The sequence below is a fragment of the Marmota marmota genome, unplaced genomic scaffold (assembly GCF_001458135.2).
Source record: "Marmota marmota marmota unplaced genomic scaffold, marMar, whole genome shotgun sequence".
NCBI classification, from domain to species: domain Eukaryota; kingdom Metazoa; phylum Chordata; class Mammalia; order Rodentia; family Sciuridae; genus Marmota; species Marmota marmota.
In genome coordinates, this window is record NW_025999864.1 from 1,990,329 (window position 1) to 2,009,631 (window position 19,303).

Consider the following 19,303-nt stretch of genomic DNA (forward strand, 5'->3'; position numbering starts at 1 on the left):
TTTCTGATGACATCAGATCTCTGCCATGTTGGTATCCCATGCGAATGGCAGCATTTCGTTCCTTTTGCTGGGTGACCAAAGCAACGAGTGAGTCCTGACCGGCCCTCACAAGCCCCGTCTCAGTCCTGTTGCCACTGCCTATGAAGGCTCAGTTGGTATTTACCTCCACAGTATTCAGCAGGACCCGGACCGAGAAGCAGTTTCCGCGGGTTCTTTATCCCTGGGCCAGAGCAGTTCCGGGAGCCGGAATTCGGCCGCTCCGTGCTCGGTGTATGTTCTGATAGGAGCAGGCTCCAAGAAGCAGTTTCCGTGGGTTATTTAGCACTGAGCCTGAATAATTTGTCTGCAAGCCGCAGGCGAATGGCAGCCTGAAATTACCTGTTCTATGGCTGAATGAGCTGCGATCAGTCGAAAACAGGGATGGTGACGTCAGCTCTCCAAGATGGTGGCCACTGGCTTCCTCTGTGGTCTGACCGGTGTGGAGAACCGAATTGGACCGCTTCCTTCCCCCGTCTCAAACCCAGAATTCAGCACTGAGTACGGTGATTGCACAGCTGGCAGAAGCCTGCGGAAACTGCAGCACTGTATCTTTGCGTTGCTATCTCCTTGTTTCCCAGTGTGCTTCGCAGACTCTAGCCGCGGGGCGATTTGCTGAATAAGCAGCGTGACCCTCCGTGCGGACAAATCTCTCGCGTTTGAGCCCCCGTAGCTGATCCTCGTGCGATGGAAATCCTTCCTCTAGGTTTTGGAGCACCCCAATTTTGCTGGAAATTCCTAACAAGATAGCTTTTAGCCTTTCTAACTCATCATTCTCCCGCACAGTGATGCGGTACACGGGGGTAATGCACTCCCTTCGCCGCCATCTTCCTCGGAAACATAAAAATAATTGAATTTTTAACTCAAAACTGATAATAAGGAACCCAAATAATAAGCTATGATTGCTAGATATCCTAAAATAGAAGTTTAAAGAAAATAGGTGAAAGTTTTAAAATTCAAACCAAATGAAGAGTGAGCCTTTATTTTATAATCTACCTATTTAACATTTGAAACCCTAAGAATTATGAGGGTGTCTAAAAGCTTCTTTTCCTCATATAAATCAGTAGAAAACATTTCAAAAGTCATATATATGGGGAGGCAGCCACTTTATAAAACAGTCCAGAAGCACCTCAAAAGGTTAAAGGTACATTATGTAGTAACTCTACCTCTAAGGATATAATCATGATAAATGAAACATATGTTGTCGCAAAGTCTTATATATGAATGTTCATAGCAGCATTATTCATAATAGTAAAAAAAAAACAGGACAACCCAGATGTGCACTACTGATGAATGAACAAAGAAAATGTGGTATATCCATAAAATTAATATTTTCTACCATGAAAGTTCTGATACATACTACAAAATGGATAGACTTTAAAACATTATGCTAAGTGAAAGAAGCCAGACAAAAAAAGGCTTCTTATTTTAAAATCCATTGAAATGTCCAGAATCAGGCAAATCTATAAACAGAAATTAGGTTATTTGTTGTGTAGGGCTGGGGAACAGGACAGGCTGAAGGAATAGGAAATAACTCCTAATTGGCATTAGTATGTACAGAGTTCCTGTTTAAGACAATGAAAATATTCTCCAACTGATGATGGTGATGGCTGTACAACTCTATCAAAATCATTGAATTATACACTTTAAATTACATGTAAGTTGTGCATTGATCAAAACCAAATGGTATATGAATATATGAATTAATCTCAATAAAGATATTATTTAAAAAATACAGCAGATGCAATTTTAGCTTCACCTGGGTTTTTTAAAAAGCTATCCTAAAACACATTTTTTTTTTTTTAGTTTTAGGTGGACACAATACCTTTATTTTATTTTTACGTAGTGCTGAGGATCGAACCCAGTGCCTCATGCATGCCAGGCGAGCGTGCTACCACTTGAGCCACATCCTCAACCCTAAAACACATTTTTAAAATTCATTTGTCAGAATAATTGAGCTGCCTAGCATTTTGCCAAGTTAAGGGCCAGACATGATGAACCTAGAGTAATCATGGAAAAACTGCAGCCCTTAGAGAGAGTTCTGTTTGATGTGAGTTGTGATGTGTCAGCACAAAGGAAAGACAATGCCACAAAGAAAGTCTTATGGCCTTTTGTTTTCTCTATCTTCTGCCATGGAGAAGTATCCTAATTCAGTGATGAGACAAATGTCAAAAAACTTACACATAAGCTGATTTTTATCAATCCTGAAAATTTAACTTCCCATTTGTTCACTAAGCTATAACCACACAGGTCTTCCTAATATGTTTTGATGCATTCAAGATACCTTGGGCCCTTCATACCTGCTATTCTCTTTGAGTCCTCACTCATCCTCAGGTCTCTGCCCAGCAGGCTCTGTACCATACACCTTGTCTCTCATTACTGTTTTATTTTCTCACAACACATGAAATTCTCATGTGTTTATCAATTCTTTCTTTTTCTGTCTCTTATTATGTTCCATAAGGACAGACACTCTGCCTCTCTTGTTCTCCAATACAGATCTGAACCTACAACACTTCTGGACAGGCAGTAGGTACTTGACAGATATTCTTTGAGTAAATGATCTCCATGGTACAAGTCATATCCAACTTCCATAAACAACAGCTGAAAGGTCAATCTCTGTGCCTTGACATCACACCTTTTCCAGGAGTCCAAGGGCACTGACACACTGCAGATCAGTTTATAGCCACCTCCTGGCTGAAAGGGCAGTGGCTCATACTGGAAACACAGTTGGCCCCTAAGGACTTCCCGTGCTTTCAGACTGATCTTCCCTCACCCTGGTCCCAGGTCAAATGGCGGGGCATGTTCAGGAGCCTCTCCCTGTGGGTTTATAAATAAGTCTGCCCTCATGGCTGGTTTTAGGCTGGCCCACATGGCATCTTGCCCTCAGTTTGCTCAGTTAATAGGACTGGTCCCAGAAAGATCAGCAAACCATCATGCAGAGAACAATCCAGGACAACTGGGGTATAAGAGGCCACACAAATAACAGTTCAACCCATCATGCCCCAGGGTTAGGAAATGTCCATTCTTACTAGAATTGCTACGTGATTTATTGTTCTTGTATGTCTGTCATTTAAATCAAGTGGATACCTAAAACATTAGACTATTTACAACCTTTGTCACTTAGTTCTTCACAAATTAATGAGTGCTGTTACAATTTTCAATTAATGCTCAGTTTGTCTCTATTTGGTGTATGTTTAAATATGCAGTACCACTGAATAGTTAGTTGAGAATAAGTTAAGGAACGTGTCTCAAAGGTCCGATTCCTTCCACACTTCATTAGGTCCTCGTGAAACCTTGCATTAATGATTGGGCCAAATCTGAGAAGACAGTCATCACATGGAAGAAATTAGAATTTTGTTAAGTATGTGTGTCCAATATAAAAATCAAAAAGTGAGCCAGGTGCGATAGCATACACCAGTAATCCCAGCAACTAGGGAGGCTGAGGCAGGCAGATTGCAAGTTCAAGGCCATACTAAGCAACTTAGCAAGACCCTGTCTCAAAATAAAAGAATAAGAAGGACATGGGTTATAGCTTGGTGGTGGAGAGCCCCAGGACCACAAAAAAAAAAAAGAAAGAAAAGAAAAGAAAAGAAAAAAGAGAAAGTCTAAAGGACAGAGAGACCTTGTTTTTCAAAAGCTTAAAAATCAATCCAACAGTTATATTCTAAAACTGAGAGAATTAAGAAAACAAGGCAATAGAATGAATTTTTTCAGATTAGGCATGAGAAAAATGTAAACTTTTTTTTTTCAATGAGGGTGTAGAACCCAGCACTTGACTTATGCTATGCAAGTGCTCTACCACTGAGCTGCACCCCTGGTTCTTAATCTTTCCTCTTGATAAAAGGTTTTTAAATGTGGAATAAGAAAATAATCATGGGCAATATTAAATGCAGCAATAGGAACATAAATGGAGCATTATTATTAATAAAAAAGGATTAAACTCTAGATTTTAATTATATTATTTTAGTAACATGTTACTGTTTTCCTCTGGAGGGAATCTGATACCATGGATTGGGAAGGCTCAAGACCTAGGTCTTCCAGTTCCTGGTTATGGACTTAATCTGGCATAATCCCGCTGAGATTTGGTTTCTTCACGGGTAAAATGGGGACAACACACACCTGTCTCCTAGGATTATTGTAAGCCTTTATGGCATACAATGCACATGTAGTTCTAAATAGGATGACAGCACAGGCCATCCACTTTTTCCCCCCTCTTTGCTTATATGTCCTGTTTTCCTAAAAGAATCTATTTTAAATATTTCCATTTCAAACTCTTAAGTCTTTCTTGGTAGAAATATTTCTCTCTTTTAATTTCGCAAGGTTAAGAAAAACAATCTACTACAAACTAATGAAGCAGGTATATAAGAAAATGAACACAAGCTATCGTTTTGTATGTCAAAACTGTGCTTCTGGGATGTTACATGTGGTGCATTAAAATAGAAAAATATAGAATTTCACATAGGCATAGATCCTTAAAAATCAACTACACTTATAATATGACCTACAAATTTTAGTCAATATACTAAATAAAAACATTGTTTAAAAATCAAGAAGTCTTATAACTCAATAGTGTTGATTTTGAGGGAAGAACTTCCACTTCAATCTTTGTGAACTTTATTTATAAACCATACAATACTGAGGAATGCACAATGTTGTTTTTATTGTAATATTCTGTTGGCTTCTAGGATGAATTGGTGATGTCATCAAATTAAAAATCACTCAACATATTAAAATACAAATCTTTATTCACTGGAATTTAATTTGAAATGCACATGTAAAGTCTGTCAGCTTTCTAAGAAGTTATAACAACATACATAATAGACATTAGGTCAACAAATAAAACAAACAAAATTTTTAGAAGTCTCCCCACAATTTCATCTTCCAGACTTTGGGGGGTAGTAGTAGAAATTAATATCCAACTTTTCCCAGTCATATTCAGAATTTTCCTGCTCCCTAGGGGGAAAAAAGAGAAAAGTATCCACAAGTGAACACATTCATAATCTAGATTCTTTCCGCTCAACCTAATATTTGCATTATTAAAATACAGTGATGAAGATATGTCTTCTAGGGAATACTTTGTACCTATTTGTAACCAAACATGAATTAAAATATTTTCCCCCAATTCACTTCCACCATGTCATGGTCATCATGGTTGGTCTATATGACAAATGCTGAACTTCCTTTCATTCTAAAGAAGAGAAACAGCTCTTTTCACATCATCAGCAGTTTACTTATGAAAGATCTTCAGTTATTTATCACTTAAGCATTTTATTGGCATTTATGAAGTTGCCATTCCTCTAGCTTGTACAGTTGGTATTACCAGGAAATGAGGATTTGAAGACATGGAAAAGATAGGTAATGACCAAAAAAAAAAATGTTTTCCCTGATGTTTGTGATCACACCCAGGACCTCACACCTACTGGGCAAGTGCTCTACCACTGAGCCATGCCATCAGCCCAAAATTAAAAACAACAATAAAAAGTCTTTCTTTCTTTGACCTTTCCTCAAGTTCTTCCTTCATGTTTTGGTCACTGAATAGGACATCAAATGCTTCATTTCCTCCACGTCTCTGAATTGAACTCACCTGAATCAATCCCAGGTAGTAGTAGGTAAGGAGCTCCTTATTTGTTTTTGTTTTTTTCTCCCTCAGTCTGCTCTTGCCAGGCCAAGTACATTCAGCACAGGTGGTCTCCTAGCAACCTTGGCTCCTGTGTCAAAGCACATTAAAAGGTTTAATTGGACCTTGAGGTACTGGAGGTAGTGGAGGGGAGGGGAGCCTGCCTGCAGAAACTCTAAAATAACTTTCAAAAGTAGACAGGAAGGAGATGTTGAAGAGTGGACTTTGGAAAAAATGGGACATTTTAATTTCATTTCATCAGACTGTATGGCTAAAACCTAACATTTAATAGAAACATTCAGCTGACTTCTAGAGTTTTCCTGGCAGGGCATACATTCGCAATTTTTAAAGAAAAAAATTCCTAAAAAAATATTTTAAAACAAATGCTTCAATATCTTCGTGGCAAAACAATACACACACACACACACAAAGAAAATTTCTGTAATGTAAGAAAGTAAGTAACTCATCAGATTGTATCACTGATTTTTAAGTATTATAAGTTTTAGGATTTTGTATCACTTTCAGAAATAAAAAAAATGGAAGAGTGAGTTTTTAACAACAGTCTTTAAAATATGACTGCTATATCCCTCAACCAATTCTCCTTTGGCTAATCTATGCTAATTGAGACAGAGCTGGGAGGGCCCCATTCCCCAACTCCTGCCTAACACAAACTTCTTTCAAAAAACATGTTTCCACCAATGACCAGATTCAGGACCTGTTGATTCCTCATCCACACTTTCCCACAACCTCCACAAGAGCAGTATGCCTGAACTTGACCTCTATATGACCTTCCTGAAGTAGGGGTTACTGGCACCTCAACTGTTTTTTTTCCCAGCCTATTGCAGAAGACCCAGTGCACAGGAGCAGATCCCCAGTGTCAAGTGCTGCTCCCAGTGCTGAGAACAAAGAACTGATAAGACATGTGCCTGCAGGAGCCCACCTTTTTGTCTGTATAAGCCCACCCTTGCTTCTACAAGAGTGCACCTGAAATCCCAAACCCCTGTGCTACTCTTTTTATGCTCAGTAAAGCCTCATTCCCATGGTGTTGCTTCCCTCTTCATCATTTCTGTCTTAAATAGGGCAAAATAAGTCTAAGCTGAGCTGGTAACAGGAATGGCATGTCTTAAATATAAAGACTTTGTGCTCAAAAGCCTTCACTGCAGTCTTTTTTGCCTTGCCCTGCCCCCCACACCACACCCTTTCCTGGTAAGACTTTTTTTTTAATTTAATTTAATTTTTTTAATCAATTGAAGTACAGATTGAATAATCCTGATCCCAAATGATTGGGACCAGAAGTGTTGCAGATTTCTGAGTTTTCCAGATTTGGAATTGTTGTATATACAGAATGATATATCTTAGGGATGGGACCCAGGTCTAAACTAGACATTCACTTATGTTTCATAGCCTGAAATGTAATTTCATACAATATTTTTAGTGCACCTGTGGTTTGACTGCAACCCATTGTATGAGGTCAAGTGTGGAATGTTCCATTGGTGTCACGTTGGTGTTCAAAAAGTTTCACACTTTGGAGCATTTTGGATTTGAGGTTTTTGGATTAGTAATGCTTAATATGTAATATTATACATATAGAAAAGTAGATAAAACATAATTGAGTAAGTGAATAATAAGTCATAAGTCAATAAACCACAAACTTAAGATTATTACAAGATAAACACATACATCATATCCATCAGGCATATCCACTGTGTCATTTTCATTATAGGAAAAAAATTAAAAGCAACAATAAGAAAACTGGCTAAATAAACTATGAGTTCACCACAAATGGAATATCATTGTCCATTCAAATGATGATTATTATCAAATAAGATCATGTAAATGCTACTTAGAAAATATTTAAGTGTGATTATAACTCATAGCCACCCATTACACTGCTAAGTACAACCTCTAAAGTAACATCAGTCTATCTGTACCAGGACACACATCCAAACATCATTCATAATATCTTCAACTTGGAAACAACCCAAGTGCCTATTAGTAGTAGGTAACCTGCAGCATAGTCACACAATGAAATATTACACAGTAATGAAAATTAAACTATGGCTACAAAACAGGAATCTCACAAACATACTATTCTATTTTTTAAAAGCAACGAACAAGAGAAAACACACCACTTAAGTACTTTTGTATAAAGTAGAAAAACAAGTTAAAGGGCATGGTTCAGGGTGTATGTCTGAGTTGCCATAGTATCAGTGGTAAATTATCAAGAAAAAAACAAGATTGGTGGCCATAAAATCAGGATCATGGTTCCTAAGTGAGGGCAGGGGAAGGGAAAGGCTGGAGCTTCATTTCTTATTCTGTATGGCTACCCTGGCAATCACTTTCAACTGTTTGTTAAACTGTGGGTAGAAGTTTTATGTGCTCTTCATAATAGAAATAATAATTTTTAAAAGAGAGGAGAGAAATACATACAAACATCAGTATGATCCTACCAGTTAAGATTGGGTGAAGCTGTTCTTATTCCTCATGCCCTTTCTTTTAGAAGGTGGTTGTCTCTATTATATCAGAAACTACAGAAAGTGGTCCTATTGCTCCTGGTCTTCTTCCCTCTTCATATATTTATTTTTTAATTTTTTATTTATTTTTTGGTACCAGAGGTTGAACCCACGGGTGATTAAGCCATTGAGCCACACCCCCAGTCCTTTTATGTTTTATTTTGAGACAGGATCTCTAAGTTGCTGAGGCTGGACTAGAACTTGTCATCCTCCTGTCTCAGCCTCCAGATTGCAGGTGTTTGCTACCACATTTGGCTCCTCTCCATTTATTTAAAAGTAATTTATCCTGATTGTAACTTTCTCTAAGCAATTATTTTAACAAACGTGAATCAAATAAAAATTACATTTGTCAATGGAACATTTTAATGAGAATGTGTAATTTATATGCTCAACAACACAAATCTTTCACTGAAGGACACATTCCTGTCTCATTCGAAGTGCTCATTAAAAACAGGAATTTGGGTAATTCCTGTTTGGTTCTTCCCCTTGTTACTACGTATGAATCATTGGAAAGCACAAGTTTATATCATTCCAAATTTGTTAACAAACGCAGATTTTACTGATGATTAAAATTGTAAGTATCACAATACTCTTTAAAAAAATTTTTTTGTGGTTGTAGATGGACAGCAAGCCTTTATTTATTTATTTGTTTGTTTGTTTGTTTTTATGTGGTGCTGAGGATCAAACCCAGTGCCTCACACATGCTAAGCAAGTGTTCTGCCACTGAGCTACAGCCCCAGACCAATACTTTGATTTACATTCATTTTGACAGCTAGAATCTCAGTAATCAAGTGGTATTTCTTCAGGATGTAAGGGAAATTCTTTCCGTAAGGGAAGCTATTTAATAGCAGAAATTTTCAGGAAAAAAAAATATTTCCTAGTGTTTTTATCTAATAAAATGTGCATCAAAAATATGCATAGAGTTCAAACAAATTAGAAGACTTTAAAAACTATTTTAGAACTTATTAAATGTGAATCTCTCAAGACATTGGTTTCATCTTGAATGCAGAATTTTAACATCATAGTTAATTACAGGTATGGACCATAGTTGTGGTCCATACCTGTAATCCCGGCTACTCAAGAGGCTGAGGCAAGAGGATAACAAAGTTCAGGCTATCCTGGGAAACACAGGGAGACCCTGTCTCAAAAGAAAATAAAAGGGGAGGTGGGTGTAGCTCAGTGGTAGAGCACTCATGTGCAAGGCCCTGGGTTCAATCTCTAGTACCAAAAAAATAAAAATAAATAAGCATAAAAATAAAATACATCTAAGTGACATGACTTTCAATTTCTGCTATAACATGCTTGGTTATTCTGGGACAAGTGTACCTTATATTGAAATTTCACATGATCACGTTTTCCCCTCTCATTTGAATGTGGCTCCCTCTCTTTTCCTCATTTCCTGAGGCCACTGTGAGTCAATTTATTATTTTACTTATTTATTTAGGCACTGGGGATTGAACCGAGGGGCACTTTACCATTGAACTACCAACCCAGTTCTTTTTATTATTTATTTTGAGACAGGGTCTCCCTAAATTGCCCAGGCTGAACTTGGACTTGCATTCTTCCTTGTTCAGCCTCCAGAGTAGCTGGGATCACAGGGAATGCCACATACTCTGGCCCAGTTCATTATTTTATAGAAGGTCATATTGAAAGTAGAATCTCTCATCTAGTTTTTAAAACTTTACTTTTTTCTTAACTTCATGAAGATTTAGGTCCAAATAATCTAATTCAAATTGACCTGTTCATTGTTTATTGGACAGCTGAGTAGTGACATCTCACACAGTAAGCTAGACAGTAAGCTAGACAGGTAGACAGGTGGAGAGTAGCAATAACTCTTGGTTTCTAGGAGCTGGACTTCATGGTATTCCTTGTTCCTCACTCGGCCACCAGCCCTTGCCTTTGTAAGCTTTATTATCTTATTATTTTTGTATTAAAATGTTTTCCAAATCAGTCCCAACTCCTGGGACTACAGGAATAGTATGTTTTCTAAATGGCTTGATCTCCTGGGGGCAAAACAAACAACAATGACAACATTTATCATATAAAAGTATTACTAGTTTCCTTTTCTCCATTTCTTTCCATCCTTACCATGTCCCTTTATTAGATGTGGACTTTTGGTCAAGACAAAGAACAGAACATACTTAGGAAAATCTCTTTTGCAATCAAAAGAATAATACTTTTCACTGAGTTCAAGTTTATAGTCTTAATGGTATATGTTACATTACAAAAATATTTTCTTTTTTCAAATGAGGTTACTTTGGAAAGAAACTGTAATACAATGGAAATTGATCGTAGTGAAAAGTAACTATCCACATAATTAATACCCACTCTTCTTCTTTGGTCCTGGCTACTTTCTGTAAATGTGAACTGATTGTTGAACAATGGATGGATTGTCAAACAATGACCTCTCTGGGCCCAGAGGTTTCAGAATTTGACAGAACATCTTTATAACAGTGAGCCATTAATTTATTCACATGAAAACAGTCTGCGCTTTGTCCCTGGGACATTCCCTAGACCACAGCTACAAGTTCACTGTCTAGCAATAAGGTTAACTAAAAGTACAGTTTCTTATTTTCTATTTGTATTATCTAATTTATTATTGTTTGTTATTGATGTTTTTGCTCTTGTTTACAACCACTGGTGAACTTATACCTGACAAGTTTCTCCCATGAATCCTCTGAAAATTAACTAGACACAATGAGAATGCTCCCAGGAATTGAATAAAGGTCCAGAATCAAACTAAGATTTGAATCTCAGGTATGCCACTTATCATGAGATCTTTGGCAAGTTATATTAACTGTTTATTTCTTAGAACTTGTTTAAACTGAGGATGACAAAAGTCCAATTTCATAGGATAATGGAAGAATTAAATGAGATAAGACTTCTGCCTAGAAAGCAAGCAATTACTAAGCATTGGTAATATTGTTAATTACATTCTAGCCTGCTACCTACTAAATTGTACCCCTTGAATGAAATATTCTCAGGCTTTTTTTTAGCATTTTAACATACAGATCTATCAAACTTCTACTCATCTTTTTCATTCTCAATGTTACCTCCTCTGGGATCCATTCCAACCACCTCAGAATTTATTTCCCATTTTTCTATAACAAATAACACTATGTTATATCCATTTCCATGCACTACACCATGGACAATTGCTGTCTTTCTAGAAGTTGGGAACAGGCTTGTCCATCCTGAATCCTAGTCACAGTCTCTGGCAATAATTACTTCTCAGCTAGTATCAACTTAAAAGCTGCACTTAAGGTAGAAGATTTTTTGGAAAACTGAAAGTTAATTTTGTTAAAATGACAATCACAATTAAAAAAACATATATGTAAATGTAAAAATAAAACCCCAGTGTCAAGTGCTTTCATCTTATTTCCACTTGGAACATGTCTCCCTTTCCCATAAAGATTATGTTCAATAAAATTGTCTTCTTAAAACTTGTGAAATCACAGGAAAATTTTGTTGATGCTGTTGCTTTTCTTGTTTTTTTGTTTTTTGGGGATTTTTTGCTTGAATTAAGAAACTAAGTCAAATTGTTGGAAGGCAACAACAATGTGGCAGAAGACCTGCACGGATTCAGGATAGGAGTGTCCTTCTAGGATGGCCACTGCTCCTATAGCATAATGAAGATGTTCCCTCATTAAGCTCCTCAAATTTGAGTAAATTGGGAGTTTGTTGAAAAATATGCATATTCAATGGTAAATGGATTTTGAGTGTTCTGTAAGTCCCTGACATTTAGTTCAAGTTTCATTTTCTGAACAAATCAAAGTGCCATTAAATTGTGCCCAAAGCTGAATTGTATCAGAAAGAAAATTTTAATATGACTCTGAGAAATTTATTTATCAGTGCCATGATCCTTGTATGAGAGAAAGCTTGAATGAGAATAAACAAACAGCATATGTATTTGAATGATTGCAGCCCTAATTTTTATACTTTGTTTCCTGATTAGAAATGATTTCAAGGTGATTTTCCTTTCTCCAGCTAAGAGAAACCATAGTAAAATTTGAAGTAAAAAAAGAAATGTTGGCAACAGAAATGACATTTGATCTTTCATAAACTTCTCATTTAGCAAATGAGGCCCAGAGACATATAGAGGTCACAAAGAGTTCGCAAAATACACCTATTGGCAAATATTTACATTCATAATAAATTAGATTCTGTGTTTCATCAGACTTGGCTATTGGGAAAGAGTCTACCATCTCCCAACATCATTGATTCCAGCCAATGTAAGAACAGAAAGTCTGGAATAAAGTAAATCACAAACAAAAACTGGAAAAATTGGCAGGTCAAGGTCATAAGGAAAAAACTTGTCAAAATAAATTTTAAATGTTTTGTCCCAGATGGTCAGTCCTCAAGGTGGGAGGGGGAGAGAATGTAGGATCTGGAGCCGTATGGAACTGCTTTTAGATCCTGGCTTTTGCACTGTTAGCTCTGCAGCCTTGGACAAGGCACTTGACCTCAGAAGCTACTTCATCCAGAGAGCAGAGATGACAACATTTGTCTTGCATGGGTCTGAAAGGTTTTAATTCAAAACTAAAGTTAAGCCCACACACACTTTGAATTCCATTTCATAAAACTTCATGAGGTGGGTTATTAATACCTCTGCTTCCTTAATCAAAAGATCTAAGCCCAGAGAGTTAGCCATTCTATCCAAATGTCCTATCACACATTTAGCAAGAGGTGACCAAGGATTTGGATGGAGATGTGTTTGCATCCAGAGCCCACAGCCTCAGCCATTGTAGTTTCACAGCACTGGTAAGAACTCAAGCCAAGAGCCCAGCACGCTGCCTGCTAATCCATAAACAGTGCTTTAAGGGAGCAGCACAGTCAGCCAACTGTGATGAAGGATGGAGCGACTCAGACTGATGAGTGGAAACCAACAATCCTTAAGACATGGAAAGCCCTCAGAAATTGTGACAAATACATAGTCGGAAACAGCAGAGCACTGGCCTGCCTAGCTGTACTCACAAGAGTCCCTGATTGCCTATAGGCCCCAGGGGAAGGCAGGACTGGAATCACTGTTTCTCATTTCTCAGACTGAATCTCTCATAATTTTTCCATGTCAATGCCTATCAGTTTTGACTTTCCCAAGCCATCTATGGCCATGCTTCAAATGTTTCAAGTCAATGCTCTGGGCCTAACATGAACTATTTTTCCATACATGAACAAAAGTATCCCCTTAATCATCAACAACTAGGAGTCCTGCAGGCTGAGATTGTGCATTGCCCCTAAAATGCATGAATTACTCAGTTATGGGCACATGACATTTAGAGATATTCTGGTATCAAAATAAACGCAATGTTATCAAACTTATCTGTGCAAATTTCCCAACCCTCTCCATGAATCACAGCTGTAGCAAAGCCATACGAAATGCCCAGAGCCCTGACCGGGGAACAGAGGTTTTCTGACAGAACCCCAACACAGAGGCACCAACCAAATCTGTCTTTCAAGAGATACAAAGAAACAGAAATGGGAATGGGTGTTGAGGGCCACAGCCGAGTCGGAATGACGATGTTGAGGGCCATAGCGAAGTCGGGATGACGCATGGCATTTTTGCCAGAAGTAGTGGTTGAGAGGTGATGCTAGTGAGCCATTAAGATGATGACTTTTGAGTTCTGGCGGAGTTCCCGGAGTTCCTGTTGAGTTCCACTTGAGCTCTCGCGGGGATTCCTGGAGAGTTCCCATTGGTTGGGGAAGTGCCGGAGGAGGGATATTTCTGGTTGCTGGTTCCTGGAGGCAGCGCATGGCGTTTGGGAGAATTCCCGGGGAGCGTGTGTGGAGTGTGCTGGTGGAGTTCAGAAATAAAGTTTGTTCCTGCTTCAGTGGCTCGTGATTTGTGCCCAGCCAGACTGCGGCAAATGGTGGTGGGGGGGGGGGATTTGTTAGATTGGTGGGGGTTTCATCTTCAGAACTTAGCTGTTAGAAGTGTACTCCCTGGTTTGGGGTCAAGGAACAGAGAGTAGAGAATCTCTGAACATGTTTGCGTTCTCAAGATCATTTACCCACATACCCTTCTGCAGAGATTCATGGCTACAATCTTTTAATGCTTTCTAGGTTCAGAAATGATTCTTCAAACCAGCTGGATTTCATGTTAAGTCAAGCTTAGTTGAGAAAGTAGATGGCTTGAAGAACAAAATTTCAAGTTTCAATCAAAGACTATGCCCTCCTTTAGAAAAGAAGGAGCTTCCAACAAAGTGGGTGCTCAATCATTTTTTTTTCTTTTTGACAGGGGGGATGAGGTATGACATTGAGATATTGTTCTTCTATGCCTCACAAAGTTGTTACTTTGAAGATGACACCCAAGGAGAGGCCCTGAAAAACACCAAATCATGAGCAAGCCCATTCTGGCTCTTTACCAGAGTTGTAAATAAAATGGCTTCTTTCTCCATATTAAAAGGCTATGAGCCCCTTCCTGGCCTACCTCTGTATCTTTCACATAGTAGGAAATAAGTGTGTCTTTGCAAAATGAAAGCTTACCAAGGACAATACAAATCTCATATCTCCTGATTCACAGGGCCCGCAAGAAGCAGGTACCTCAGAAACTTTCCTTTCTGTCCTAGTTAGACACAGAATGGAATCAAATTTGGCGAGGCAGGAACCAATCTTTTGGAACCATAGAAGCACACTAAAAGAAAAACTTTAGAATGCTGATTATAACAGAGCAGGTAAGTTTATGAAAAGCAATAGCTTATTCTCTGAAAGGTTTCTGGAGCTTCCTATCATCATTAAGCTTAATTGTAGCCTTAATGTCCTGATCTGCTAATACCCCATCTTCCACCCACCCATCCTCTGTGTTGCATGGCTTATGAGTTTGAATATGAAACAAGTGAGAGATGATCAGGAAGATTTAAGAAAATTTTGAAGGAGGATTCTATAAATAACTTTAAGATAGCTTTCGCTATACTTAGCCACTTACATACATTATGAGTAAACTGGACAACCCAGTAAAATAGGTAATTATTCCCATTTCATGAGGGTGGACACTGGAACTCAGAGTAATTGATTTCTGCTTGCCATCATACAACTTATAAGTGGTCCAAACCAGGAATGTATATGCCCCATTCCAAGTCATTATAATATCTCCGTTACACATTCTATCTGGAAGCCTGAGGCACATGTTTAGGAACTGAATATATATAAGCAAAGTAGAAAGCTATGCTAGTCTGTGGTCCTGCAGAAGGACTGCAGTGTCAGGTTTCAGCTCAGCTCACAAGGAGCAAGCAACGTGTCTGTCTCTCTGGACTCTAGGACTCTCTTTTCCAAGCACAGTGACCTGCTTTGCAGGACTCTCAGAAGCAGTGGTTATAAAAGAAGACTGCAGACACAAAGCCTTTGGCTAAAAAGCAAGAAAGCAATGGCCCCATGCAAAGAGACAGCACCCTCTCTCACCCAAACCTGGAATGTGGAACAACAAGGGCCCATGTCTCCCATCCAACCTCTCTCCCCCCAACACCCACCTCTTCATGTTACTTTTCAAATGTGAAACTTCTCTGTGAAATTCTGTTTGGAGAGGAAACCAAGGAGACAGGAGTACCAAATCTGCCACAGGGATTAGTCAAGTAATTTATATATAGTATTATTAATCCCTTGCTTCTTCTTCTGCTTTTATTTAGCCAGAAAGGAAATGAAAGGCATGAGATTCTAATCAATTAATATTTCTCATAATCCACCTTATAAAACTTGCTGAGATATTGAAATGCAGGAAATGGAAAGGGGCTTTGTGAGTCTTAACCTTCTTCTAACAGAAGCAACAAGAGTCCCACTTAACTTTCCTCCTATACCAATATTTTAAAATGCTATAGTTTAAAAGAAAGAAAGAAAGAAAAAACAGCACTTACTGTTCAGGGGTTTAGTAAGCAAAGTCCAAAGTCAAGAAAATGATCTCTCTTTCTGGTGAAAAATACCTTACACTCTTGGTGGATCAGGAGCTCACTGGGCTGTTATTAATAACTGGCTTAGAGCTTTATGAAGAAACATGAGCCAGAATGTCATGGAGGAGGCAAGTGGAAAGGAACTGACAGACACAGGTGGAATAAATTATGGCAAAAATATCCCATACAGCAGCTCAAATAAGCCACCAGGAGGGAATCAGCTTCTCCATGATCAATAGGCCCTGATGTTAAGTGCTCTGAGTTCCACAGCCAACCTACAAAAATACCCTTCATATTGAAAACACAATGGTTATACTCTGCTCTGCTGATCACTCCTTTTCTGTAGATAACTGAATATATTTTTAAGTGTGTACATTTGCCTTATTTATTTTGACTCCCATTTTCAAAATGTATCCGCAAAGGGATTTTCAAATGTACATTATCACTTTTTAAAAATTTGTTTACCTCTTAGCTCATTAGCCTCCCTTCCTCCAGGATCCTTAAATTATTCCTGGAAAAGTACAGTGTGTGGGGGATGAGGGGAGTGGGCCTGGGGTTGGTGCCATTCATAACAGGAAACCTGCAAAACTGATGTGGTAGAAACAGGAGTAACACTCATGACCTGGCTTCTGATCTGCAGTGACTTCTTTTGAAAAGCTACACTTTAAAAATTTTCAAAACTGTATCTCCTCCCTCCACAGTCCCTCCACTGACATCAGATCGTTCAGATCACTAATAATGTATCTTTAGACCTAAATGACAGTGAGCACTGGCTCTGTCATGTTACAAAGAAAATTGACACTTAGACAAAAGTTATTGAACTATATTGAGGTGCATCATATGTCCTGAATGGAGCCATGGTTGTGAAAATTGCTTCATTTTTAAGCTCCACTTGCCTGTTACCGTAGCACAGGTCTAACAACTCCATTTTTTTCAAATTAAACCATTTTTCAATGACACACTGTGGGAAAGCCTTTCATTATTTTTTTAAAATTTTTTTCTCAGTGGACCACTTTAGAAATCTTGACTGTCTACTGAATGTATGTACAGCTGTGCATTAATGATGATGTGAAATGCATTGCCAGGTGATTCCCTTGCTGTGCAAACATTATGGACGGTACTTTCACAAACCGAATGCTACATACAGGTCAATCATTAGACGAGGCCTTGAGATGTGAGTAAAAACTTTGCCTCTAACACCCATTTTTGTTGCCAAAGGCAGATCTCTCACTTTTATTAAATTTCAAAAACAGTCATAGTTAAAAACTGCCATTGAATAATTAAATATCAGAAATGAAAAAAAAAAAAAAAACAACCAAAAACATTGCATGGAGCCAAGTGTGTGGTATATATCTGTAATCCTAGAGACTTGGGAGGCTGAGGCTGGCAAATTCAAGACCAGCCTCAGCAACTAAGTGAGGCTCTAAGTAAGTTAGTGAGACCATGATTCAAAATAAAATAAAAAGGGCTAGAGATTTGGCTCAGCGGTAAAATCCTCTGGGTTTAATCCCCAGTACCAAAGAAAAAGGTAGGGGGTTTGGGGGAAGGAAGGAATAAAGAACATTGCATGGAATTATGTATTCAAGCTGTTTTCAAGATGTTGGTTTTGTACAACTCTCCCACTCCTGGGTATTTTCCCAAAAGATCTAAAATCAGCATGCCACTGTGACCCAGCCACATAGTGTTTTAGCAGCACAATTGACAATAGCTAAATTATGGAATCAACCCAGATGTCCATCGCTACATAAACAGATTAAGAAATTGTGAGATATATATATGCAATATATAGACATATAATAACACACAATTGAGTTCTACTCAGCCATTAAAAAGAATGAAATAATTATGGCATTTTCCAGTAGATAAAATGGAAATGGAGAATATTATGCTTAGTGAAATTAGTCAAACTTAAACTCAAAGGTCGAATGTTTTCTCTCATATGCAGAAACTAGAGTAAAATAAAAGAAAGTGGGTGGAAAGGGTATGATTACACAAGGAACCAATCAAATACGAATTAATAGATGAGTGGAAGGAAGTCTAGTAGCCTAGAGGCAGGAGAAAGTGGAGAAGGACTGGTGAAGAGAGGGGGAAGGAAAAGGAGGGTCAGGAATGGAAATTGACTTCCATGCATGTATGAGTTTGTCGGGATGAACCCAACTACTATGTACACCTATAAAGCTCTAATAAAAATTTTTTAAAAAATAAGTTGATTTGGGGTTTTTTTATTAAGCAGAACTGAGCTTGAAAGATGTATGTTGAATGAAGGAATTGGTGAACCTGAGTAAGAAAACTAAGGAAGGGTTGGGGATGTAGCTCAGTAGTACAGCACTTGTCCAGTCTGTGTGAAGCCCTGGGTTCAATGCTGAAGTTTGGGGAGGCTAGTTCATATTTCCTTAGCAGAATACACAGGATTCCTTGTGATTGAGCTTTCCTTCAGGAAAGAAGACAGATTATTGCAGAAACATGTATCCAAAGTGAAGGCTACTGGCAATTTGTAATGAAAGGACTGTCCTTTGGCAATAATATTTACCAAGAAAATAACTTCCTGTCTTTCATCAGCACAATATTTTTAAAGAGATGAGAATGTGTTTGTGATGGCTGATGTAGTCGGGAGGAACTGACAAGAATGGTCATCTAATGCTATTGCCCTGCCTGGCTCAATTTTGGCCCAGTTACCATTTCAGTGCAAGTTGGGGGGCCTTCTTGTGGATGATTTAAGTGTGGATCTCAGAAGCAGACAATTTTAGATCTGACAGATACGTTAACACAGTTCCAAAGTGGGAACTTGAGAAGTGTGAAATACATCAGCAATTCTTAACAAATCAAAGCACTCCAAAGGAGATTATATCAAACTCAGAAAAATGTGGAAAGGTGATATTACATCTTTTAGATGCAGCATTTGCACACCACTGCTTCCAGGAAAATTAAGTCAGTTTTGAAGAATGCAATTTTGTTTGCATTTTCAGAATATGAACATTGAAAGAGAAAGATGGAGATATTGCAAGTTAAGTTAACTTCTACCATCAGAAATTAATATTGTAGCAATCTTGATGCTGAAAAACTATGTGTCTTTACTTGGATATAAGGTGTCCCCTAAAGCTTCTATGTCAATGCAAGAATGATCAGAGGTAAAAATGATTGGATTGTGAGAGCTGTGACCTAATCAGTCCATCCTTGGAGCCACACCATTATGTTGACCTTGCCTTATATATTACCTTGATTCATGTCATGTTGCCCAACTTGAAGCGATGCATTGTACA

The 19,303-nt window shown here is 38.2% G+C and overlaps 2 protein-coding genes across 2 annotated transcripts in view; both read right to left on the reverse strand.

Annotated features, from left to right (window-relative positions):
* The window catches only part of Ccdc6 (coiled-coil domain containing 6), a 272,197-nt gene that overhangs the window by 137,642 nt on the left and 115,252 nt on the right, over positions 1 to 19,303 (reverse strand). The window lies entirely within an intron of this gene.
* On the reverse strand, positions 4,723 to 5,900 carry LOC107158220 (myoregulin-like). The gene is made up of 2 exons (XM_015504687.2): positions 5,621 to 5,900; positions 4,723 to 4,989 (listed from the first exon to the last, which is right to left on the reverse strand). The coding sequence occupies exon 2, from the start codon at positions 4,967 to 4,969 to the stop codon at positions 4,829 to 4,831; it is 141 nt and encodes a 46-aa protein (XP_015360173.1). The 5' UTR covers positions 4,970 to 4,989; positions 5,621 to 5,900; the 3' UTR covers positions 4,723 to 4,828.